A 27,463-nucleotide genomic window follows, 5' to 3' on the forward strand; every position below is an offset into this window, starting at 1 on the left:
TCATTCCTCTTCCCCTCCTTGGCTTTCAATCCAGAGAAAGAGCGAAAACAGCTATGCAAAACGCTGTAAGAGGGAGAGAGCACAACACTCACATATTTAAACTCTAGGTTTTGTTCCTATCGATAGGGCCTCGAAGTAGATAGATAGCGCGGAGAAAAACTTTTTTTTTTTAATTTCCCTTTTGTTTTTCATGTTCACTAAGTGGGGTTTGAATTAGGGTTTTGAGGGATTGATTATTCTCAAATTAAAGTTTGTGATTTTGTTTAGGGGTCAGTGGGGCACCTTGTGGATTATGTTTTTGTGACAAATGAATTTGAAATTTTGTGATGTGAGTGAAGTGGGTGGATTCTAGGGTTTGTGTGTCTGGTTTCAATGGGGAGTATGAGTGACTCAGACCGAAAACGACGTCACTTTAGCTCCTTGTCCCCAACACCTGCAGCTGCTACTGCCAAGAAGCTACCCTTCTTGCCTGTTTCTGAAGACAAAAAGGTGCCACTTTGTTTTTTTTTTTCCCGATGATTTATTTATTTTTTCCTCAATATCTGAAGCTTGTGTTTCAAATATCCAATTTCTCATCCGAAACATGTCATTGGTTTTGAGTGGTTAGCATTTTTGTTCCTTTTTATGAACTCAAATAGTGTTTAGTCTACTCTCATGCTTTGATTGAAAGTACATAACATGCATATGTTTGTACCGAAATTGAACGCTTGCTTTGAAATAGTCTGAACCTTGATTCAATGGAAAACAATGCTTTCTTTTGATCTATTTAGCTTACCCACCTAGTGAGGTACGACTTAGTTGTCGTCGCTGTTGATCTGAACCTGGAGATTTAAGCAAATGTCCGGTGTAATTTTTGCATTACTCTTATCAATATATTTTACTCTTTTGTGTAATTTCTGTAATCGATGATATTTTATTTTTGTTAGTGAGTGTAGTAATGGTTATAACTTTATGCAATGCGTTTTTAACTTTATTGTGCTAAATTGTTCTTTTTTGGTTTCATAATATATCAGGCTTTGAACACCTGCAAATGTATTGCTCTGACAAGTTTCAATATATGTTTCTTGCTTTGGGATTCTTTGGATATAATTCATATGTTTTTATGGTTGCATTTTGCTTTGCTCATAACAATCCCTTTTCAAACTTTGAACTGGGGATGAAAATTATGTTGTTGTGTGGGAGGTGATGATTTATCCTGTTACTCTTTATTTGGGAGGTAGTACGTATACTGGTTTAAACGCTGCAAGTTCTTTTACTAAATTGGTTTGATTCTTTGATTTGCCATGCACAGGCAGGCAATTAAGGAAGATAATTTTATGCCCATACAGGAAAATGGTGATTTAGTTTCATTTTTTCAAAAATTAATGCTTATGCAATGACTGTAGATTCCATATCTTCATTGGACATTGTTACCCTTTTTCACCGTATGGGACTTTAGTTTAATAGCGGTATAAGTCATTTTTCTACTACATAATATGCATTTCGTTTACTGATACACCATAAAAACTGAGCTAATAAACTGTATCACTGTTTATTCTCTTATGTTTCAGCTTGACATTGTTGTACTTCAGTATCAAAATCAAAAGCTTACACAAAAATTAGAAACTCAGAAGTTAGAGTATGCAGCTCTTGACAATAGGTTTACTCAACTGAAGGAGAGGCAAAAGTCATATGATCCCACTTTAGCAGTGGTCAAGAAATCTTGGGAGCAGGTAATTGGCTCCCATTTCTTTTAGCTCATAGGTCACTGTTATATTACATGGTTACATAATTATTTATCTTTGGTTTGTATGATGACTTATGGCTTATTGGGTATTTTCCATCCTTTTGCAGATGGTCAATGATTTGGAGTTGTGTTCTGAACATATGAGAGAGTCAAGTGGCAAATCAAATTATAGATTTGTATCAATCATGGAAGGTGAGATCATTTGCCCGCCCATTGCTATTACTTTTTGTGTCTTGTTGCAAGACTGATTTAACTGTTTGTTTAATTGCATGTATTAACCGTAAAATAATTCGTTTTGTTCAAATAACATCTGATCCATAATTTTTCTTCTTGGTGGAAAGGATTGGAAACTTACTCCCAAAGTTTCAGTTTATATAATTTAAGGAAGATTTATTGCGATCTAGTTCTTCCTATGTATATTCTATAAATGTTAAGTGAACTGATTAATGAAAGACCAAATCATACTACAGAAACCAATACTTTCTCTGTGGGGTGTATATACAAACATTTAATGTAATCTGTTTTGTGATTCTTAGTTTTGGTCTTTCATAAGTATGTTGTAAAAATAATACTTTCCTTGCCACATTGATGTAAATTTATGGCAGAAGGCTTAAAAAAGTTTATTTTTTTGGAGTTTTTCTTTGTTCGAATGGGCAATGTGCATCTCATGCCATGTCGCACAACAGAGTATATATAAAGGGTAAGAATTGAATGGTTTTTATTATGTAATTTGTGATTGTGAAATGGTATTTATAGTCTTTTGTTAGAGTTCTAGATCTAACAAACTGACAGCTGTGTTGCAACAAACTCAATATCTGTCATCACACTAACGAATAGCTCTTAGCCACTCAGGTATATTCTATTTACAATAGAACGTATATGTCATATACACTTTCATGTATTCACTGCTTTTGAGTTAAACATAGAGATAAACTAGAGGGATCAATTGTGGCTTACCTTCCCAAAAAATCAAGTAAATTATCACTAGGTGCCTCCTAGGTTTCTTTCCTATATGTACTTAAATTAGAGTTCTGGATCTAACAAACTGACAGCTGTTGCAATAAACGTAACAGCTATCTTAACACTAACTGAGGTGTAGCTTAGATCTACTCACAGGTCTATTCTACTTATAATCGAGCTTATACATCATATACACTATCATGTATGCATTACTTTTGTGTTTAAGATAGAAATAAACTAGAGTGATCATTTATAGGCTAACCAACCGTTTAAGTTGTCACTGGTTGTGTTTGTAGTTTCTTTCCTTCATGTATCACTAAAGGTCATGTGATTGATCATTCTTTTAAGAGCATTTGAATGCCTTGTGCTTGTTTGGATTACCTTTCTTTGATTTAAATTTCGCCCAAAACTTTTATCTTGGCATTTTGAGGGGAGAGTATGATATTTCTAGGAGCAAAACAATCCAACCTGATAACACCACTGATATAGCTGTGTAAAAGCTAATTCTAGCTCTCAGTGGTTTGTAGCTCTTATTTTAGAGATCCCATTGGAACCTTACTGTGGCCAACAACTTAGTTTTAAATGTTTTAGAGACTAGAAGCTTCGTTTTAAACATGTAACTTTTGCCCTCCTTATGGCTTGACTACAGGGAACATAGTTTGCCCAGCATTTAGGTCTTACTAGGTCACTGTTTTATGTTTAAATTTTGAAAGAAAGTCAGTTTTCAAGACATTGTATGTCAATGCACTTGCTATCAATTCTGTGTTTTAGTCCCTTTGATTTATAACCTACTCTTGTGCCAACCTCTGACCTGTATAAAAAAGTAGCCTAGATTCTCAGTTAGGAGTTAATAAAATCTAAATTACATAGAAAACAGGTTTTGGTGTGGTGTGTGAGAATCAATTCAATTTAGTACAGGAGATCTAATTGATGTAACTCAAATAAATGCTTTTAATTGGGAAAATAAAATAAAAGCTTAAATATTTTAGAGATCCCATTGTTACTGTGGCCAACAACTTAGTTTTAAATGTTTTAGAGAACTAGAAGCTTCGTTTTAAACATGTAACTTTTGCCCTCCTTATGGCTTGACTACAGGGAACATAGTTTGCCCAGCATTTAGGTCTTACTAGGTCACTGTTTTATGTTTAAATTTTGAAAGAAAGTCAGTTTTCAAGACATTGTATGTCAATGCACTTGCTATCAATTCTGTGTTTTAGTCACTTTGTTTTATAACCTACTCTTGTGCCAACCTCTGACCTGTATATTCCATCCATAAAAAAAGTAGCCTAGATTCTCAGTTAGGAGTTAATAAAATCTAAATTACATAGAAAACAGGTTTTGGTTTGGTGTGTGAGAATCAATTCAATTTAGTACAGGAGATCTAATTGATGTAACTCAAATAATGCTTTTAATTGGGAAAATAAAATAAAAGCTTAAATATTTTCCTTCCATGTTGATATACAATATATAATATGAATGTGAATTTTTATTTGAGTAGTCAACTTTTTAGAATGGAAATGCTACTCCCCCACCCTCATTTGAAGAGTAGAGTTTCCGCGGTCCTTTATTATGGTACTGTACCTTTGTCAAAATTCATGTACCTTTTTTCTTCTAATGTTTTAATTGCATTTCTTTTTGAGTTCATTCTATTTTTTAAATTATTTAAAAACAATTAAAATAAATAAAATTTGAAAGTTACAGAATGAATTTTTAATCTTGCATTAGTTACAGATTTTTTAAGATTAGACTAATGTGATAGAAAAGTGGAAAAATATCTTTTCAGATCTGATGATAAAAGTAGAAGCAAAAAAAAAATTAATTTATGTAAAGAAATCTTTCTTCAGTTTTTTATGATTTTTAACGTTAATAATTTCTAGTGTTTAAACTTTTTAGTGATGATATTTGTTTTAAACTAAAATAAAAAGTATTATTAGAAAGTGATTTTATTTCAGATTAGGTGAAAAATTGAATAAGTAGTTGTCATTTTAGATTTTGTTATAAAGATAATTAATGTTAACATATATATTTTTTCAATATAGTTTCTTTTACCGCATAAAAATTTGTAAAATAAAAAATGGTATAAATATATGTTGATTTCAAGGACATAAGAGGATCAGGAGGGATAAAAGATCATAACTTGACTAGTAAGAGTTGTGCTTATAGGAAAAATGATATTTAGACATGTAAATAAGTTAGAAATGACATAGACAAGGAAAATAATTAGTAATAAATCATAAATATTGAGAAGGAATATATGTTAGATTGTTATATTTTACTATAATAACAAAATAAGAATTATCTTAGAGGGAAATCTTTGAATGGCCAAAGCAAAATGAAGACTGATGCACCCCCAATAGTTGGTCACTGTCTGTGAAGATAGATTGACAATAGTGAAGGAAGGCAGTGCTAGCAATGGTGATGCAAGATTTGGAGATGGTTACAGAAACCATCTTGATGGTGATGCAAGTGGCAACGACAACAATGTAAGTGTTGTGATGATGGGTTAGTTGTGATGGACAACAACAGTGGACAATGATGATGTCAATGATGATGTGTTTTCTCGCTTAGGTTTCCCATACTTGCAAGATCGTGCCAGTTTGCGAGATGTTGATGACATTGTCTGAAACTATGAATTTTGAGATAGAATTCCTCTTCATCTGTCTTTTAGGTTTCAGTGAAAAATATTAAAATTATTTATATGGAGTCTTTGTCTTGGTTTGATACAAAATTACTATTTTTATCAGATGTAATGACTGAGAAAAAAACGTAGCAGTATTAATTATTAAATCATATTTTCTGAGCAAAAATATATTTTACTCCCTGATTTAATATTTTATATTCAATAATGGTGTACATTTATCAAATGACTAGTTGTGTTAAAACATTGCCAAAAGTGAAATATATTAAAATTTAGTATCTAAACCTTTTAGGACAATATCCATTATAGCAATCTTCTATAAATGGTTTTATAGACATGTCATAAATTTGTATAGTTTTTACAACTTTATAAATTTAGATGGTCATGCTTGGTAATATAATGAAATATCAATTCTACTAGGAGGAATGTGTTTCAGACTATGAGTGCTTTGTGGGTCCTTTGATTGCAAGATTAAATCCTAAATAACATTCCATTTCTTCTGGCCAAACAAAGCCTTAGTATGATGTGCTTCCATATATCTGTTTATGTCAATAGATTTTTACCATTTGTTCGCATTTCCTGTCTTTGAAAACAACTATGTGATCCTGACTAACAGAAGGGTGAGAGTCCGGGGTAAGTGAGGGTTCCAAACCAACTGCCAGGTTTAAAAGAAAATTGTGTTCTTTATTTAAAGTACACTGCTTTGTTTATCCAGCTGATTCTTACATTGTGTTGACTTTCCTATTTAATGTTAAGAATGACTTGTTATTCATTGTGTATGATGTCCTTCTCACTAGCTTATATTCTTTCTAGGTTTGGGAAATTATTTAGCAAGTGTATTTATGTGTGTATAATTGTTTGCCATTGGCATATTACCAACTTGTAGTGTTGTAGAAATTTTAAACAAAATTCTGTATTCTATAATGCACTACAGATTAGATCAATTTACTTGAGTGGGATAAGGATCTTGTTGCTATTGTATTTCAAATTTTAATGGGCTGCATATTTCTTTAATATACGGAGTACTTGGAACTATTGGTCTGGAATGGTATTTGGTTTTCCTTCTTCTGGTTTTTATATTTGTCTTTTAAATATGCAATAATATGTCTATTTTTCTTCAAGACTACCTTGAAGTTTGAATTATTTTCAATGTATGGTGTTGGTGCTACCCCTGTTTCTGGGGATTGGATAACCTATCTTTAAATTACTTGATATTTTTGATATTATATCAGAAACTTTATTAGTCTGAGCTTTGGGAAAGTGTGTTTACTAATGAGGATCCTTTGATGTGTTTGCCAGATGGTGGTCCATCTACTGTTCAGGATGTGTTTCTTAACCGTCTAATGCAAACTGGTGCAACTGAATGTGCAACTGCGTATAACTTTGCAAACCAGACTGAAGAACATCAAAAAGTTATTACTGAAAAAGCTAGAAGTATTTTAAAAAATATGGCAACAGCTGTTAATAATGTTTGGGTTCTGATGGATGGATTGCATACTGCATCACTGAAAAAGCTTCCTGTGGATGGTAAGATGCGAGTGCTTGTTGTATATGATTGTTGGATGTTAGGGTTATTCTGCCAGAGAAGTCTCTGTCATTCTGGTTAAACTGTTTGTTTATAGTTTTTTGTAGGCAGAAAGTGTCCTCTGATCTAGATGTGAAAGTTAAAAACATGAGATTGGAATTCAGCGAACTTCATTCAAAGCACAAGTCTTTATCAAGTGAATTCCAAATTCAGCGAGATATTGATGCAAAAAATAAAGCTGACCTTGAAAGACTGAAAGGTAAATTGTCTTTACTGTGTTTTTTTGCATTGTATCCCGACTGTGAACTATGGAGTCTTGAAATGACTTGTATCAACTGAGAAAATTATGTTGAAATCACAGAAATTTCAGTATCACAACTAGTTATGCTTTTTGGAAAACTGCCTGTGCTGTATCACAACAAAAATCTCGATTTTTTGGGATAAAATGTGTTGCCAAGTAAGACTTCCGGGTCATGGGATCTGTGTATTTGTCCAGTCCTCCTCTGGTCGTTTACGTGGTTCACAGGTTGTGTTCTGCTTGTTTAAGTATTCATAGCATTTTTTGTTGTCTAGTTGCCCCCTCTCCCTGATTAGAATGATTGTTGGGTCGTACTTGAGTTCTTTTGTATCTCAATTTCAGGGCTGGGTATGTTGTCCTAGTTTAATGAAGAAAACTAGAAAGAAATCTTTCAGAAATGTAATGTCTGTATCAATTATTGAGTTGTTCTTTTGTTTTTCAATTCCGTTTCTTGCTTGTCCAAGAAATAATATTCCCTCCAATGAAAAAAAAAAATCTAATTGTGGGACTTCTAACATCTCAGTATCTAGATATTTAGGTCTTTCCTTTATCTAGTTTTTATCTTGGAGTCCTCTTGATGTATCTGAACGACAACATTCCAGTTATCAGTATGAGGAACTTGTCTAAACTGACTAGCCACACTAATTGCAAAAGTTAGACCTGGCCTATAGTGAAATAAATAAGTTTTTCCACAAGTCTTCTGTAATTCTTTGGATATGAGAAGGGCTCACTTTATTCTTCCATTTTTATTTTGATTCATAGGACTATCCATAGGTCTACAATCAATCATTCCTATTTCTTTCAAGATATCTAATTTATATTTCCTTTCCGAACTCACAATACCATCTTTTTGATTGAGCCACTTCAATGTCCAAGAAGTATTTGAGACACCCATGATCTTTGGTTTGAATGATCTTTGGTTTGAGACACTCAGGAAGAATGACCATAAAACACTAAATGATCTGCTTCACATCGTTTCAATAAAAATGCTGCCCAACACGACTGAATTTACCAAACCAAGCTTGAGGTGATTGTTTCTAGCCATAGAGTGAATGATCTAAGTTACAAACTAACTCAGACTCCCCTTGAGCAATAGATCCAAGAGGTTGCTCCATGTATATACTTGAGATTGAAATTGTAAAATAATTCTTGAAGGCTTGATCGATCCCTCTTGTAATCTTCTATTTATAAGAATAAATTGATACAAGAGTACATGATAATTAGGGTAACCCTAGACACAATATAATCATGATAAATAGGGTAACCCTAGACACAATATAATCATGATAAATAGGGTAACCCTTGACACAATATAATCATGATAAATAAGGTAAATATCTTAATAAAACCAAAAATGTCAATACAATCACCGTCTCTGAAATGCAATTACATCAATAGAAGATGATATAAAGCATTCTAGCATGAACATTGTTTAAGATAGAAATTAGAAGGACATTTCATTTCTTACAAAATTGAATATGTGGATTTATTCTTTTTATGGAATTTGGTACTGAATAAAAATTTATGGTATAAGTTTTATAGAATTAAATATGTTGGTGATAGAATTGAATTGTTATCTGTAGAATTGATAGAGATTTGTTTCACTGAAGTGCTGCAATCCTAACCTAGATCCATGAAGAAACCCATTTGGCCATGCGTGATTATCATAGGTGAAAATTGATCCCCCTTTTCAGTTGCAAACCCCTTGTTATAAGCTCTTCCAGGTCTTTTGAGCATTATCATCACGGAGTCATGAAAGGTTGTCAGTATTAGATGTATGTTATGGTTAAATGCGAAGCCCATAGACCATGTAGTAGTTTGGGTGTGGTTGAGTTGGATGACAACTGACTTAAGTTATAAGTTGGATAACTAGACATTATTCACTTTACTATTTTATTACAACTAATGGTATAAAAAAATCATGATTTGAGCTGCACGTATTGTTAAATTATGTTGTTCTCTATATATTTTAGGAGTTTTGTACTTATTGTCTTGTAAAGTTATATTTGCTATTTAATGTTGGCTCTACACAATTAATATAATGTTTTGATTTGATATTTTCTCGACTTTGCTGTTCTTGTATAGTTTGGTTGATCTACTTTTTGCTTGTTCTCATTATTTCTCAGAAACACTTTTGTTGCTCTTAGATAGTGGATTTAGGTCTAACTCAAAACTAAAAGACTGGCTTGCAAACTGAAGTTTGCACTCACTTATATACTTTAATTTAACCATTTCTCTAGTTGTTGTAAGATCTGTGCACCTTATGGGATGTCAAGGACTAGAGTTATCTTGAGTGTAGGACCATATATTTGTTGGGGACCTATTAAACCTTGTTTGGATGTGCTTTGATAATCTTATGGATTTGTGTGTAACTTAACCTTACAAAATTAACTTGGAAGATGAGATTTGTATTCACTTATGTACTATTATGTAGTCATAACTTTAGTTGATGTGAGATCTCCAATGCTTGCACTTGAATATTTAGAGAGAAAGAGATTAAAACAAAACCTCTATTATTTCTTCTTATTTCCTAATACATCACTAATCATACTTATACAAACATAATCAACAGTGAAAGTAGGAACAGTGAAAACAAAGGAAAAACATAGAAGACTCCTAAAGAATCTATATCTAAAACATATTACATTTCAACACTCCCCCTCAAGCTGGAGCATATAAATCATATGCACCAAGCTTGGAACATATGAATTGAATTCTAGGCCCCCTTAGAGATTTGGTCAGAATGTCTCCAAGTTGTTCATTAGAATTGACAAATTCAGTAACTAGTTCCTTGGATAATAACTTCTCCCTAATAAAATGACAGTCAATTTCTATGTGTTTCGTTCTCTCATGAAACACAGGATTGGAAGAAATGTGAAGAGCTGCTTGATTGTCACAGTACAGTTTCATTTGCTCATTTTCACAAAATTTCAATTCTTGAAGAAGTTGTCTAATCCACACAAGTTCGCATGTAGTTAGAGCCATAGATCGGTATTCAGCTTCAGCACTAGATCGGGCAACAACATTTTGTTTCTTACTTTTCCAAGATACAAGGTTCCCACCGAGTAAAACACAATATCCTGTAGTCGATCTTCGATCAATTGGACTACCAGCCCAATCTGCATCACAATATCCTTCGATTCGAGTGTTTCCCTTGTTCTCATACAATAGTCCCTGTCCTGGGCTTCCTTTTATGTATCTGAGAATGCGAAGCACTGCATTCCAATGATCAACATGTGGATTTTGCATAAATTGACTCACAATTCCAACTGAATAAGAAAGATCGGGTCTTGTTATGGTGAGATAGATGAGTTTTCCAACTAGCCTTCTATATCTCTCTGGGTCTGAGAAGAGTTCACCCTGATCTCTCATTAACTTTTGATTTGGATCCATAGGACTATCAATGGGCTTGCAATTTGTTAGACCTGTTTCTTCTAAAATGTCAAGAGCATATTTCCTTTGTGAAATGATGACACCATCTTTTGACTGTGCCACTTCAATACCAAGAAAATATTTTAGACGACCCAGATCTTTAGTTTGAAAGTGGTTGAACAGATGATTCTTTAACTGAGTAATTCTGGATATGTCATTTCCTGTAATAACAATATCATCAACATACACCATGAGATAAACACATTTGTCAGGAGAAGAGTGACCATAAAACACTGAATGATCTGCCTCACATCGTTTCAATCCAAACCTTTGCACTACCTGACTAAATTTACCAAACCAAGCTCGAGGTGATTGCTTCAAGCCATAGAGAGAACGACGTAACTTACAAACCAAGCCAGACTCCCCCTGAGCAATAAATCCAGGAGGTTGCTCCATGTATATTTCCTCTTCCAGATCACCATGAAGAAAGGCATTTTTAATGTCTAACTGATAAAGAGGCCATTGACGAATAGCAGCCATAGCAAGCAAAATACGAACTGTACTGGTTTTAGCCACAGGAGAGAAAGTATCACTATAGTCAAGGCCATAAACTTGAGTATAGCCCTTAGCTACTAGCCGAGCTTTAAGACGATCAATTTTACCAGTAGGACCAACTTTAATAGTATATATCCATCTACAACCAACAACCTTCTTATCAGGAGGAAGAGGGACAAGATCCCAAGTATTGTGTTCAAGAGCCATCATTTCATCAACCATGGCTTGTCGCCAACCAGAATGACCAAATGCCTCATGAATATTATTAGGAACTTTAGTGGAAGATAACGAGGAAACAAAAGAGAAATATGAAGGAGACAATTGATGATAACTCACAAAATTATAAATAGGATATGGATTACGAGTAGACCGAGTACCTTTCCGAAGGGCAATGGGCCAGTTATCATCTGAATCAGTAGAAGGTGAAGAGGATGAAGGATCCATGGTATGGTGATCTGATGGAGGAGGAACTGAGTCTCGAGGATCTTCAGTGTTTGGAGTTGAAGATTGTGTCCGACGCTGATATGTGATAAGAGGTGGAGGAACAATGTCATTTGGATTTTGAGTTTGAGGTACAGAATCAGGAATAACTAAAGGATCAAATGTTGGCAAAGGAAACATTTGTTGAACATAAGAACGATCCTCCATGGAGGAAGAAAAAAATGGTTTATCCTCAAAGAATGTGACATCTGCTGACATATAATATCTCCCTGTGGAGGGAGAATAACATTTATACCCTTTCTGAAGACGAGAGTATCCTAAGAAAACACACTTGATAGCTTTTGCTGAGAGTTTATCAAGACCTGGAGAGACATTATGAACAAAACACTTACACCCAAATACTCGTGGGGAAACATGATACAAAGTGTCATTGGGAAAAATGACAGAGTGAGGAATTTTATTGTTAAGAGAGGAAGAAGGCATCCTATTGATAAGAAAACAGGCAGTAAGGACTGCATCGCCCCAATGATGTACAGGAACATTAGTATTCAACATCAAGGAACGTGCAGTTTCAATGAGATGTCTATTCTTTCTCTCTGCAATGCCATTTTGTTGTGGAGTATGAGGACATGTTGACTGGTGTAAAATTCCTTGGGAAGATAAGAGAGAAGAAAATGCTGCAGAGAAATATTCCTTAGCATTATCACTTCGAAGAATTTTAATTGTCTTCCCAAATTGGTTCTTAATTTCATTAAGAAAAGACTTAAAAATAGACAAAAGTTCAGATCTCTCTTTCATTAAATAAACCCAAGTACACCGAGAGAATTCATCAATGAAAGTTACAAAATAATTAAAACCAAATGACGTAACACGACTAGGTCCCCAAATGTCTGAGTGAATAATTGAAAAAGGAGAATTACAATGTGTCTCAGATCTTTTAGGATAGGAAGATCTAACATGTTTTCCTAATTGACAAGACTCACAATCTAAGACTTGAATATTTCTGAGACTTGGAACCATCATCTTCAACTTGAGCAAACTTGGATGGCCTAAACGATCATGCAAAAGTTTTGGGGATGAAGAAGTAAAGCAAGAAACTGAAGAACAAGATTTTAAGAAATAAAGTCCTTGAGACTCATGTCCTTCTCCAATCAGACGACCTGTCCCATGTTCCTGTATAACAAAGGAATTAGCAGTAAAGGTTATGGAACAATTTAAGGAACGAGTCAGCTGACTCAAGGAGATTAAATTGTATGGACAATGGGGAACATATAAAACTGAATTTAAATTTAGTGAAGGAGATAAGGAAACTTTGCCAATTCCTTGAGATGTCACTTTCGATCCATCGGCAACAGTAATAAGATGAGGAATTTTTGGAGAAGACATAGAAGAAAATGAAGAAATGTTACCAGAGATATGGTCAGAGGCACCGGAGTCAAGAATCCATGGATTATGACCTTCCACAGATTTAGATAGATTGGTTGTAGGCACACTGGTCATGGCAGAAGATTGACCAGGATTAAATGATTTTCCAGACTTGTATCTGAGAAATTCTTCATATTCTTCATTTGAAATTCTGGATTCTAGATCACCAGCTTTAGAAACATGAGCAACTTTGTCTGGATATCCATGTAAAATATAACATTTGTCCCGAGTATGACCTATTTTGTTGCAATATGTGCATTGAGGACGTATACTACGACCACCACGTCCTCGGTTGCTTCTGCTTCCTCCTCTCCCTTGTGGCACTCCTCTTCCTTGGGGTATTGTCATGGCTGATGTTTCAATAACCTCAATTGGATTCTCATTTTTCACTGATGTAGGTACTCGAAGAAGTCGAGTAACTAAGCCATCCATTGATGGGATTTGATCACCAGCTAAAATCTGATCACGTACATGATCATAATCTGAGTGTAAACTTCTCAGAATTAGGACCATGTAAAACTTGTCAAGCTTCTTATTGATCCCTTCTAATGAATCAGCTATAAAGAAGTTCTTTAATTCTTCTACAGCAGCCCTAGCCTTTGCTATATGAGAAACCATGTCATGATTGACTTGCTTTAGAGATGCTGCTCTTTGAGTTGCATCAAAGAGACGTTGTACATCATTAGCAAATATGTCTTGTGCCCTTTTCCAAAAGGATGAACAAGTCTTATAGGGTCTTAATATATCTAGAACTTCTTGCTCAACTGACTGCCACAAAATTGCACATAACTGAAAATCCAATTTTTGCCATTGGGATTTTTCGTCGTCTTGAATCATAGAAATGTCTTGTTCAAGATGATCATGGTGTCCTTGACCAAGAAACCACAATTCCACAGCAGAAGACCATGATAAATAATTTCTCCAATTGAGCTTTGCAGAAGTGATGATCGGAGTAGCAGATAGAGAGGAATTAATTCCAATAGAAGATGCCATGACAGATCTGTAAGAAGAATCTGGAGTCCAGAATCAGAAATGAGATCTGGAAACAGTAAAAGATAAGAGCCAACTTGAGGGGGAAACCCTAGGTATCAATTACAGCCCCTGAAACAGTAAAATAAGAGCCAAAAGAAGCTCTGGAAAGTCAGACGAACAGGACGACAGTGGTCCGATGATCGTCCGGCAAGGATAAGGCGGCGCGTGAACAGTACGCGCTTGACGTCTGACGGAGGAAGGAGGCGCGTGGCGGCGGGTGCAGCGGAAACAGGGAAAGCGACCACCAGGGATGGGTCGCGCTCGAGCAGGCGCACAAAACCCCTAACTTCGCCTGAGAAAATGAGTCACCGGCGACGGCGGCGGCGGCGGGGCGGCGGCGGATATCGGTAGTCAGACAGAGAGCCCCGGTGGTTGGCTCTGATGCCAACTTGAATATTTAGAGAGAAAGAGATTAAAACAAAACCTCTATTATTTCTTCTTATTTCCTAATACATCACTAATCATACTTATACAAACATAATCAACAGTGAAAGTAGGAACAGTGAAAACAAAGGAAAAACATAGAAGACTCCTAAAGAATCTATATCTAAAACATATTACATTTCAACACTTGCAACTGATGGAGTGTATATAACTTTGCGGTATTGAATAGGATTTGAACTTTTAACATTTATATTCTATTGTTTTGTCTCAAAAAGATTGAGGAAAAGAGAAACCAAATATGTTTCTAGTAGTCACTTATTTTATTTTTTGAAGGTTGGAATGTGATAAAAAATTTATTTCTTCTACTGTTATTGATTTACTCAGGGGAACTGGCTAGTGCTGTTGCAGAATTAGAAGAAAGCAATCACAAACTTGCAACTCTTAAGGCTGAGAGAGATGCTGCAAAAGGGGCAGTTCTCCCAGTCTTAAATGTTGGAAGTACACACATTCCTAGTGATAAGATCAGAGATAAGCAAAAGGACTTACAAGATTTGGAATCTACTTTGAAGGAGCTATTGGTATAGTTCTTGAATTCTTTGATTTAGTTTCTGATTTTGTAGAATATAGTACCTTAATTGTTGAGTTTCTCAGGACCAAAGTTCTACTCGATTAATTGAACTGAAAAGTCTTCATGAGGAAAGAATAAGAATATTGCAGCAGTTGTGTGATCTACAGGTTTGTTTCCCTTCGTGCTCTGTAGTCCAGTATTTTAACTAGTATTTGTATCAAAAAATGTGTGTATGTGCATTTTTTTTTTCTTTTTACTGCTATAATTTTTGGTGCTGAATGTTTGGATCAGAACACTTTGAAGAATTTCAAGTGTATTACTTCATCCCATGCTTACCAATTGGTTAGAGATCAGATAGAAAAGTCAAAATCAGATGTTCTGGAGTATCAGGCCTTATATGAGAAACTACAGGTTGTAACTGGTCGGTAGTTTCAGTTATGCATCTTGATTCTTACCCTTTTTGCTAGAATAAAATACTGATTATGAGGCTCTCCTTCCAAACCAATTTTTTGTTATTTTTTTGTAGGTTGAGAAGGATAATCTTACTTGGAGGGAGCGGGAGTGGTACATTAAAAATGATTTAGCAGATATTTTTCAAAGATCTGTGACAGTTTCAGATTTTAGAGTGGCTCATCTACACTCTGAGATACAGAAAAAGATAGAGGAAGGAAATATGATTGAAAATAAGCTGAAAGAAGAAGCAAGAGAACCAGGTTTGGATCCACCTTCCCCTTGTTTAAGGCACGCCATCTTGTTACTCTTTGGTTTTATAATTTGTGCTGCCTTTGGTTTGAGTTCAGGAAGGAAACAGATTATTGCTGAATTCAAATCTCTGGTTTCTTCATTTCCTGAGGAAATGGGGTCTATGCAAAGCCAACTAAGAAAATATAAAGAATCAGCTTCAGATATCCATTCATTGCGTGCAAATGTGCAGTCTGTTTCTAGTATTCTTGACAGGAAGGTTAGTATTTGTTTACGTGAACTGCACATTTTGATAGCATGAGTTCACAGGTGCTGAAGATTTGTTTTTAAATAACAGGTAAAAGAATGTGATGCATTTTCTGTTAGGTCTGCAAGTCAACTTGCTGAGATAGAGAGGCTGCTTGGTGTGGTATGTTGTATTTGACTCAAAAACTTAAGCCATGCTGCATTAGTGTGCTTATTTGTGGTTGTCTCTATATGTTGTATCAAAAAGATTATTTGGTATTCTCTGTATTATTGACATTTAATTTACTGGGATAGTATATAGGGATTATTAATTTAATTAATTTGTAAGATGTATTTCAATTGTCACTTCTGACTTAAGAAGAATACATTTAATGAAATTGTTGCATGCCAAGTCTTTTAAATGTTATGCAGGCAGATAGAGTTGACTTCCTAATTCTCTATTTTCTTTCATGTTAGAAACATTGCTTTGCTTTTGATGCAGTTTCAAGATTTGAGAGAAAGCGAACAGGACCTGAAGTTGATGTTAGAAATGTTTAGACGCGAGTCCATTGATTCAAGGTTCGAGTTTCAATCAGGATCTTGAATTCATTTGATGTTCTGAATTGTTCTAGTTTACATATTTTTCTTTCTGAATAGGTTTTTACATTTGAAGAATCTTTCTAGACAAATGTTTATGAAGAAATGAATTTGGAAGCAAGTTACAATTTCTTTTTATTGTACATTAGAAAAAAACGGTACGAGTATAGTTTTTATCAGTCCTGAATAGCTGTGCGGACTTGATGCCCATAAAACTGCACCATTATTCTGAAATTTAGGAACAAAAGAATTGTGGAAAAAAGATAAAATTTCTTTTTATTGGAGTTTAGAAGAAAAGTTAGCAGCATAGTTTTATCAACTCCTGATAGCAGACTTGGACATGATGACCATGAAACTGCTATAGTGGAATGACCATTTTTTAATACACACCCTTGAAGAAATTTAGTGAAGTAAAACAGTGAATAAATTCTTACACTGTTACACTTTTACTACTGTATATATAGAGTACAAAGAGGCAGAATACAGAGGGTCAAGGCATTGCCCTAAACCCTAACCCTAAAGTTGGGTTCCCATACATGAATAATAATAAAACAAAAACACTACATTTCAATACTCTCCCTCAAGTTGGAGCATATAGATCATATGCTCTAAGCTTGGAACGTATAAATTGAATTCTAGGCTCCCTTAGAGATTTAGTTAGAATATCTGCAAGTTGTTCATTAGAGTTGATAAACTAAGTAATAAGATCCTTAGATAGTAGCTTCTCTATAACAATCTGACAATCAATTTCTATATGCTTTGTTCTCTCATGAAACACTGGATTGGAGATAATGTGAAGGGCTGCTTGGTTGTCACAATATAACTTCATATGCTCATTTTCACAAAATTTCAACTCTTGAAGGAGTTGTTTAATCCACACTAGTTTACATGTAGCTAGAGCCATAGATCTTTGTTTTTTACGTTTCCAAGATACAAGATTCCCTCCAAGGAATACACAATACTTTGTGGTAGATCTTCTATCAATTGGACAACTAGCTCAATTTGCATTACAATACCCTTCAACTTGAGTACATCCCTTGTTCTCATACAACGATCCTTGTCTTGGGTTCCCTTTTACATATCTGGGAATGGGAATCACAACATTCCAATGATCAATGTGGGCATTGTTGTGGTGTAGTTCTTCCAAGGTTGTTATCCATTGGTTTCACCATGTCTCTTAGCAACGGGTGGTAATTTTGAAATTGTAATGTTAGCTCAAAATTATCAAAAGGTTCAAATTGCCACAACCTAATTTTCATTTTTGATTTAGGAAAATAGTCAACAAGCTTTTCTTACTTTAAGTCACTTCATAACCTAGGAACTTCCTGCTGATACTTTTACTAAGCCACATAATGAGAGCATAGTTAACCATGTCTGCATGAAGTTGGGCACAATTGTGATTCAAGCTCCAACTTTAGTGAGATTGTTTAGTGTTAATGATATTTTAGTCTCTATTTTATTTGTTATATGTTTACAACATGTATTGTTATGTAACATCTTGTTTTACATAATAGTCTTGAACCCAATTGATGCATGACTTTCAAAACTGTGATTTCTTTGTATTGAAATTCATCTATAAAATTTTAAGATAATAAATTTTGAAAATTAAAGGACAAATTTTAAAATGGTTGGCATTTTGTTGAACTAATGACATTTTGCCATGCTAGTTCCCCAACACATGAAACAAAAATTGTAGAATACTAACGGAGATCTGTGTCTGTAGGGATGTCATGGATGCACGGGAAGCAGAATATAGAGCATGGGCACATGTTCAAAGTTTAAAGTCATCACTCGATGAGCACAACTTGGAACTTCGAGTTAAGAAAGCCAATGAAGCAGAGGCCAGATCACAACAGAAGCTGGCTGCTGGTGAAGCTGAGATTGCGGACATGAGACAGAAATTAGAAGATTCTAAAAGGTTGGTCTATGCTTCTCACATATACTTACTGTAGGATGTATTGTTGAGTCTATTTTTGCCATACTAGATATCAGAGAAAACATAACAGGGATAAAATGAACTGTGAAATTATAATAAAAGTGACAGTGCAAAGAATTATATAGTAGCTAATAAGCTGTATGACTCACTTCTGAGTCAGCAACTACACACTAGCTAACAGTCTATCAGAAGAGTTGCAAGTGAAATTGCAAAAACATAAATGTAGAGATCATCTTATCTCAATATTGCAATTTATTTCTGATTGCATTAAGGTTTCGTGAATGGTAAGATGTTCTTTTGGTCTTCTTTCTTTTTGGTTGCTTGGTTTTGTTTATAAAAAATAAAGGTGACATTTTCTTACTAAAGTTACAATTTGTCTTTATTTTTTCCCTCCCTCTTGCAGTGGTTGCTCTCAATTGTTTTTTTCTTACTCATGTTTTTTATTAGTTTTCTTGGAGATCCTTCATTAATTAGAGACATGGACAAAATATAATAAATGAATGTAAACCTCTCTTTATCAAGCCACTTTTGTAGGATTGAGTTAGATGTAATTTTCAGTTCTTAGCATGTGGGATTATGTTAGAGTGATGAGGCTCAAAGAATGAGTGGGCTTACTCGACCAATAGCCTACGAAGGTACCAAGACAAGTTGGGGAAAAGTATACGGAATAAAGAAGAATTCAATAGCTGAGTTGGCAGGAAGTTAGAGGAGAGAGAAATTGTGTAGGGGAATAGAGAGATTCTATTTGTATTCGGTTTTGCTGAGAGTTGAGGAGGATTGGATTTTGATTGAGAGAGGAGAGGAACCGTTTGTGTTGCTCTAGAGAGAGGAGTGTAGCTCTGGGTGGGATTTGTTATCCTTCTATTTCATGTTTTTGTTGACAGAATAATACATACATCAGTGTTCATTTCATTCCTTTCTTTTTCTTCTAAGCTTTTAAGGCGTAGGTTTGTATCATTTGGTTTGACATGCTGGATCCCTTTGTGTCTTTGAATGCCACCAAAGAAAAGGGAAGTAAGGTGAAAACAGGGGAACCAGAAAATACAATATTCATGGATGCTAGGGTTGAGATGGTTGAAGGAGAATTAGAACAAATGAGAGCTGTCATGGAGGAGATACGAATCCAAGCACTCCAAAATCAATCAGCGACGATGCATAAGGAAGCTGTAATAAACCAATCAAAGTTAGTGAAATTGATGACTCATAGCTGGGAGAAAATCCCTCAAGTGGAGGGAGAGAACTCTGTTGGGGCTAAGAAGGAGTCATCTAGTGGTGAAAGTGGCTTGAAGTCTTTAGAAGGAGAGTTGCTGAATGAATTCAGACTATCGGTGAAATCTATTTTAGAGTCCAAGAAACCAGTTTGGTGAATCTTGCTCAATTGTGCATGGAGGGGGCCACGATCCATTCTTCAATGCACTATTAAATGATTATGATGAATTAACTTGGGAGGATTTGAAGAAAGAATTGATTGAAAGATATGGAGGTTTGGGTTAGGGAAGTGTATTCAAGCAGTTGACGTCATTGCGGAAAACAAGGAGTATAGAAGAATACAGATAGGTTTGGAATTGTTTATAGGAGGAGGGATAAACTTTATGAACCTAGCAATCTTGCTGAATTGATGTCTAAAGCTCAAATGGTAGAGGATAAAATTAGAATCACTTCCAAAGGAGGAACACAAGGTATTAGTCACAACCCTACTGGATACAAACAATATATAGTCACTCGAAGTTTTTACCAAGAAGGAGGAAATTCTCTGCCTACTAGTACTTCCAACAAAGGCAAAGGGGAGGGTAGTGAGGTATTGAGTTCTATGAGCAACAATTCTGGAGGGTAGAGACAAAGAGGTGCTCCTTTCAGAAAATTATCTGAGGAAGAATGGCAAGACAGGTTAAGGAAGGGACTTTGTTTGTTGGACATATTATTCCAGCTGTCATCGGACCGTTATTAGACCATTCATTAATGTCTAATCTCACACATGAGATTTATGTACCTTGGCATGAGGGGTGTGTGTTTGAAGTTTCATATCGACAAAAAGGAAGGTCAATTTATAGTACATACATGAGCGCAAATCTCATTTTATAAGCCGGTTTTGTAGAGTTGTGTTAGACTTAAAGTCCACTTCTTAACTTCATTATATTCTTAAAGTACTTTTATCAAATTTGCTTTTGTTAATTCTCATGATTTTTTCTATGTGAAAAATATAGTTCTTTCATGTTGGTATGTACCTGGTGATGTTTGTATCCTTTGAATTTGAAATTCTATTTTTTATTTTCTTCGTTATTTGATGAATTTGTTTGTGCTTTTTCAACAGTGTGTAAGTTTATCTATATTTCAATGAAAACAGCTGAAGGTTTTTGTCTTTCATCTGTGTGCAACTGTATTTCCTTAATTTTGCTGTATTATTTAGTTGATGGTTAACTCTATTTGTCCATATTGTTTTCTATTTCAGGAAAATGTGTGATCTGTCTGATATCTTGAAGTCTAAGAACAAGCAAAATGAGAACTACTTGTCTGAAATAGAGGTATCTTAATGGGATGGAATTCTTTGATGCATAATGACATAGTTGACTAATTACTCTCTTTTGTAATTGTTTCTGACTCTGAATGTGTTTTTGATCTGTTGCGGTGCAGAGTATTGGACAAGCATATGATGACATGCAAACTCAAAACCAACATCTGCTGCAGCAAATTACTGAAAGAGATGATTACAATATTAAGGTAGTTTGTCTTGAAATCAGTTGCATCTTCATAGTTTACTTTTAAAGTGACAGTTTTTCTCTGATGTGTTTGTGATCTGCATATTAACAAGTTCCTCTGTATTTCACAATAACTTGCATTCTTGGATGGGTATTGGCTGGGTTTAGAAGAAGTTAGAGCTAATATGTTGATAATGTTGTATTCTGGCTGTTCTGCATCTGTCATTTGCTTTGCCTTTATTTAGTCTTCCTTTTATATTTTTTAACTTTTGATACTCACTTGATATACCAGTTGTTGTTTTCCGGAGCTTTCCCTGAAATTAATTCCCCCTCAGCTAATGTCTGTAGCCTGCTGTCATCGATAAGCACAGTCTGTTCTTTCTTTTCTCAGTATACTCATGGTCCTGTGTGTGTGTATGTATGTATGTATATGGATGTATGGATGTATGGATGTGTGTGTATATGTAATGCAGCTTTAGTGCCAGACAAGACTTTTCTTTTTAAGCCGTGAAGTGCATTCATTTTATTTATATTTTAGATATGACCCTTTGTTTTGTCTAAATGGAGTGCTGTCTAATATTTCGAGTTTGGTGAATGTTTTAGTATCGAAATTAAATTGTTTATATCTTTGATTTGATGACTTAAATGAATGTGGTATATTTTCACACAATACATTTTCGAAACATTATGTTTTCATATTAATAAACAATATATCTTCTCACATGTACTGTACTTTTTAGTATTTATGATATCATATATCAACTTCCGCACTCAAAGTGTTGTTTATATGTAGCTATTAACATGTTAAGAGTTGGAAAGAGAAAGGGAGAAGATAATTTCTAAGAGAAAAATATTATTTCATTAACTATTTTGAATGTTACGTCAGAGACGTTGCTACTCTTAGATTGCTGAGCAAGCTACTGAAACCAAGATTGTCAAACTACAGAGTACAATCATTGTAAACTTGTGAGAGTTTACTTTGAATAAAATTATATTAAAATACTTACAAGTAACATGATAATCAGTATTATATGATGTTATGAATAACATTTTATATTTTTACTGTAATATTATTGTTAGTTGATCATATTCTATACTATTTTTAAATATTTTTCATTATATTATATAGTATGCTTTACAAAGAAAAGTTTTTGGACTTAAACTGAGTTCTAACAGTACAAAATAGCAGGAGAGGAGTAAAAGAAAACTATAACCCTAATATGACCCAACCCACTAATTTGTAGCTTGCACTGGCCCTGTCTATGAAATGGAGAAGCAAAAGGAAATGGGAGGGTGGTGCAGAGCTGAGAAAGACCCCAAGGCAGAGACCTGTTATGCAATAGGATAATGCAACATCAACACCCAAAACGGACAAGAACTTGCAAGAGATAACCAATGAAGCATGACCTAGCTGTGGTTTTTTGCATATATCGTGACTTAGAAACAAACAAAGTCATGTCCTTTTTGGCTTTTTTCTGATGTCCAATTGAGCTTGCTGAATCAGCTCTAAACTCACAATTTTAGTTGAGTTAACTGGGTTCAAGACTGTGGGAACGTAAACTCAGACTAGGAGTTTACAAGTTGATCACAATTTTGATTACCATGACTGAAATAGTTAGTGACATCTGTCATAACTCATTTCTAACTAACAACACTTCGGACAACATTTGACAACTGGCTATTGACCGTTGATAGAAGGCTGTCATAACTATCTTTCCCTTGTATTCTAAGGACCTTTGGATACAAGCTGTAAGTGCTTTTGAGAGCTTTTCTTCTGGAAGCATTACCTTTTTTCCAGTAGAGTAGCTTTTTAAAGAATTTATAGCTTTGTATTCAAACAGTCATTCTAACACTTCTTGTAGTTGTTCAGCCCCTTTGTTATGCAATTTCTGTGTTCTGTTTGGTGTTGTGGAAGTTCTTTTTTCGGAGAGAAGGCAAGATGGTTGGAGTTGTGAGATGAGGTAGGATATGAATGCATTATACTCGTATTATACAACAGGAGAAAAGAGGACATGTTCAATCTTAGGAGAACCTTCTCCTACATAGGCTTTTTAAAAAGACAACCAATAACCAGCTTTTCTGTACCCTATATATGACTTTTCCTTACAGCAGATAAAACTTGATTTTCTAACACAATATTGTCAAAATATGTTATAAATACCTTTCGTTCAAAGGGTTTTGTATTAGTTGAAGAGCTCACATAGACTAAAGATAAAATCAAATTATAATATATAGATAAATACAAACCTCGAATTATTAAATTATTTGAGGTTGAATCAAATTTAAATTCCACTTTCTTAAGAGTATGTAACACAACTTTGATTTCTTTTCCCAAAATTTCTACTTTGCATTGAGTATTTTCTAATATTCCTGAAGACCAATCATATGTTAATATAATTATGTCTGTCACTTGGATTTTTTATTCATTGTCTCATTGGTGCAGCTTGTTTTGGAGGGTGTAAGGGCAAGGCAGAAGCAGGATTCTTTGCTCATGGAAAAGCGGGTAATTGAACAAGATATGCAGCAAGCGAACACATCCCTGAATTTATATGATATTAAAGCTTCAAGAATTGAAGAACAGGTAGCTGGGTCTTGCTTTAATTCTTAAATTGCACTTCAGATTTGACTTTGGAATTTTACTGATCCTTACTTGGTGCAGTTGAAGTTTTGTTCGGATCAGCTTCAAAGACTTGCAGAGGATAAGCTTCAATGTTCTGTCACTTCAGAAAATACACAAAGAAGGCTGTCTGATATTAGAAGACAAACTCAACAGATTAGGGATACAGTGGTCGAATTGCAATCAAAAATTGGTAGTAATAGGGTGACACGTATGGAGTTACGAGTAGAACTTGAGAAAGAAAGGTATACTCTGTCATGTATACAATTTTTGTCAAATGTTTTCTGCACACTTTTGTTGTAAGCTTGTCTTTTTATTACTAAGGTTTGCCAAGAAAAGAACTGAGGAGGATTTGGAGGTGGCTAGGAGAAAGTTTTCACGCCTTAAAGAACAGAATGAGGGATCTTCAATAACTGAAAAGCTTCAACAAGAACTTGAAGAGTACAGGGAAATTATCAAGTGCAGTATCTGTCAAGATAGGGCAAAAGAGGTATTTTTAAGGACATATGTTATTTTTACAGCATTCTGTGTCTGTCTTTTTGTGCATTTATTGCTTATTATAATACTGGAGAGAGATAAACACGAAAGTATGTTCTATAAATTGTGTATTGTATGGCATCGGTCTAAAACTCATTGGAAGCACCTTGTAGTTATGATGGTCAAGCTGATTCTGGAGTTTTGGGGAAGGAGAGGAGGGGGGGGGGGGGGAAGGAATTTGTTGTAGCTTCATATCTAATGTGTTAAGACCACATTTAAGCTTTTAGAAGCAGTGATTTTAAGATTGTACAAAAAGTGATTTTAATTTTATGGATTTTCTGAAAAGCATAGGTTGTATTTTGTTGTGACATTAAAATAACCAGAAGTTTGATGTATTTTTTTAGTTTCCACTTTTCTAATCTTTTTAAAAAACCTTTAACGACATGATAAAAAATTTAAAAGTGATTTTTTCTGAAATATAAATGTTTTTCAATTTAAGTGATTTTCTCATTCTGTATGTTGGTGGCAAGTGCTCCTCGTATATAGCAATAAGTGAGCATTAAGGGAGGCTGTGGGTATAGTTCTATCTAATAAGAGTTTAGGGGCGAGGCTGGCACATAGATGCAAGCATGCATTCTGTTCCAACCAAATACTTGGATATTTAGAAGCTTATCTACCAAAAAGTACGAGTTTGGTGTTGACAAAAAACATATTAAGATTTTTCCATGTCAAAGTAGCTATTTTAAATGCCAAAGTAAATACCCTGCTGTTTCTGAAATTTTTACCTGTAACTTTGTCGACTAATGAGAATTCTCCTTTCAATGTTATATTGATTGTTGGGAAAGTACTCATTTTTTGGGAAGTGCTATATTAAATCTTTAGGATCATGAATTCTCAGATTCATGTGTTGTACTTCTTCCTGGTAAATTTCATTTTACATACTAAGGCCTTTTATTCAACTTTGATGAAATGCAATGTTCATATAAAGTTTTTAAAGTGAATAAGTTAGGTAATACTTTGGTAATAAGTGGACCCCTTCCCTTCTCATGGGTATTATAATCAACAATAATTAAATGAACTCTAATTCAAAATGGGTAATTGATGTTAGACTGTAAGGATGTTCAAATCATTCAATGAAATAAATAGGTTCCGAGTAATCTTTTTGAACTGTTTGATGAATAGCGTTAATTAGAAAGAAGACAAGAAAATAGGCTCCGAGTAATCTTTTTGAACTGTTTGGAAATGATTAAATAGGTTCCATACTTTTAAAATTTATAGTTGAGTTCCTAAGCTTATTATCATTTTCAACCAGGCTCCTTTTCCAGGGTTTTGTTAAAGTAGAAGAATCTTAATCCTTGCTAAAGTAAATGAACTTATTTAGAAATGCTCAAATAGTTTAGGGACCCACTTCATAAGGTTAGACAGTGTCTTGGTTCCGAGTTATTTGAGAATTTCATATACCCTATAAACGCTGTCTTATTTGGTCAAATCGTAGAAATCTTCGGGTAAAAATATTACAAACAAATAGTTTTTTAATGGATCATAAGTGGTTTTGGGTTTGAGATAAATAAAAAGAGACTATACTTGAGTGAGTTTGAACACTCCTCTCATGTGTTCTCATATATATTGGTAGAATTTTGATACAATGAGTATATCAACCTAGATTCCTAGTTACAAAGCTAGGTACACTTCAGGTACAGCATATAGCAGTTTACCAATACAACTACTTCCTATTTTTAATACCATTCTAACAAATTTTGATCCATTCACTGTAATCAATTTGAAATGTTATTCAATGTATTTACTTGACACCCTAGAGCATAAGCTAATTACTTTATTTTTTTCCATGTCTATATGACGATTTGCTGCATTCATTACTGTTGAATATAGGCTATGTTTGGCTAAATTTCTCTAAATAGGAAAAGTAAACAAGAAGGTAAAACTAAGTAAATTTCTCATAAGTTTTAAGCTGAAACCAGCTTTTGGAAAAATTAGATAAAATCAGCTTCAGCAATAGGCTTAAATTAGGATGTTATATATTAGTTAAATAAATTAGCGTATGGGAGAAGCTTATTACAGATTTGTTTCTCATTTTCTTGTACTGGTTATAATGCTCTACTGTTTACAAAAATTAAGATCTAAAAGAAAACCAAATCTGTCCTTTTTGGGGTGAAAAGCTTATTTGTCCTTTTTTTTTGTCAGGTGGTAATTACAAAATGCTACCACTTGTTCTGCTTCTCATGTATCCAGAAAGTTGCTGGGAGTAGGCATCGGAAGTGTCCGCAGTGTGCTACAAGCTTTGGGGTTAATGATGTGAAGTCTGTTTATTTGTAACTAGAAACATGGTTCTGTCCCGCATGTTGAAAAGAGGCCGGTGTTGTTTTGGTGTATGCATACCTAGGAGGTTCAATTGTATACTTATTCCCAACTGTCGAGATAAGGAACATTGGCAGCGATCAATGAGTGCCTGTCTCCATTTGGACCAAAAATGATTATTTTTTGCTGGTACTTGATCTTACTAGTACCACCTGTGCGCTTTTCTTTTGAATATGGGATTGTGTTTAGTTTATCATTTTTAATAGATAGAACTTGGAGCCATAGGAAACGTAATATTTGTTCATTGCAGATTTATCATAATACATCTTCCAATGCCATTTGGAGAGGTCATGAAGGTTGGTATTTATACCGTGCAATTAATAATTCAAATCATTCCAAATCTGGAATTGGCCATCATGCCAAATTTCCTTTGAAGTTTACTCCAAAGCTGGCATCGACATGTCTTCCATCTCTAGTTCTTTTAGAAGGACGAATTTTGGTCTCTGGGATCTGTACATATGTTAGATTTTAATGTGTCGTTCAATTTTGTTTATAACAGCCTGTAATTTGTGTAATCGTGGATGTGCAAAAATATAGTTGTAATTGATGTTGTCGTAAGTTATGAAAGCTCCATTTGTTCTATGTACTTTTTTGGATGTTGCCAAATTATTTTAAAACCGTTGCCTCGTTTTGATACATCCATTATGTTTGGGTAAAACACAGTCTGTTGAAACACCCTCTATGACGTGGTTGTATTTTAGATCGATATAATCTTGTTTTCACTGAAACCAAGCTATGTTAGAGTGCATTGATGCAGCCACCGACATTTGTCCACGTTATCTCACGATATGATCACGTAAGAACTACATCAGTTTTCAAAACCTTATTATGTTGTAATTTAGCACATGAAATGCTTTAAACTAGAAATCTTTTCACCGGTTGTCCTTTGTTTTCACGACTAGGAAACAAAGCT

At 34.4% G+C, this 27,463-nt stretch overlaps 1 protein-coding gene across 1 annotated transcript; it reads left to right on the forward strand.

The window, feature by feature from the left end:
* LOC108329163 (E3 ubiquitin-protein ligase BRE1-like 1) lies at positions 1–27,132 on the forward strand. The gene is made up of 19 exons (XM_017563242.2): positions 1–489; positions 1,551–1,712; positions 1,834–1,918; positions 6,624–6,851; positions 6,947–7,108; positions 14,741–14,934; positions 15,008–15,091; positions 15,216–15,335; positions 15,451–15,637; positions 15,725–15,885; positions 15,964–16,035; positions 16,354–16,430; positions 18,172–18,366; positions 20,834–20,906; positions 21,016–21,102; positions 23,524–23,661; positions 23,740–23,942; positions 24,022–24,187; positions 26,377–27,132. The coding sequence occupies exons 1-19, from the start codon at positions 373–375 to the stop codon at positions 26,506–26,508; spliced, it is 2,643 nt and encodes an 880-aa protein (XP_017418731.1). The 5' UTR covers positions 1–372; the 3' UTR covers positions 26,509–27,132.
* Positions 27,133–27,463: the final 331 nt, after the last annotated feature.

Source organism: Vigna angularis, chromosome 2, assembly GCF_016808095.1.
Source record: "Vigna angularis cultivar LongXiaoDou No.4 chromosome 2, ASM1680809v1, whole genome shotgun sequence".
NCBI classification, from domain to species: Eukaryota; Viridiplantae; Streptophyta; class Magnoliopsida; order Fabales; family Fabaceae; genus Vigna; species Vigna angularis.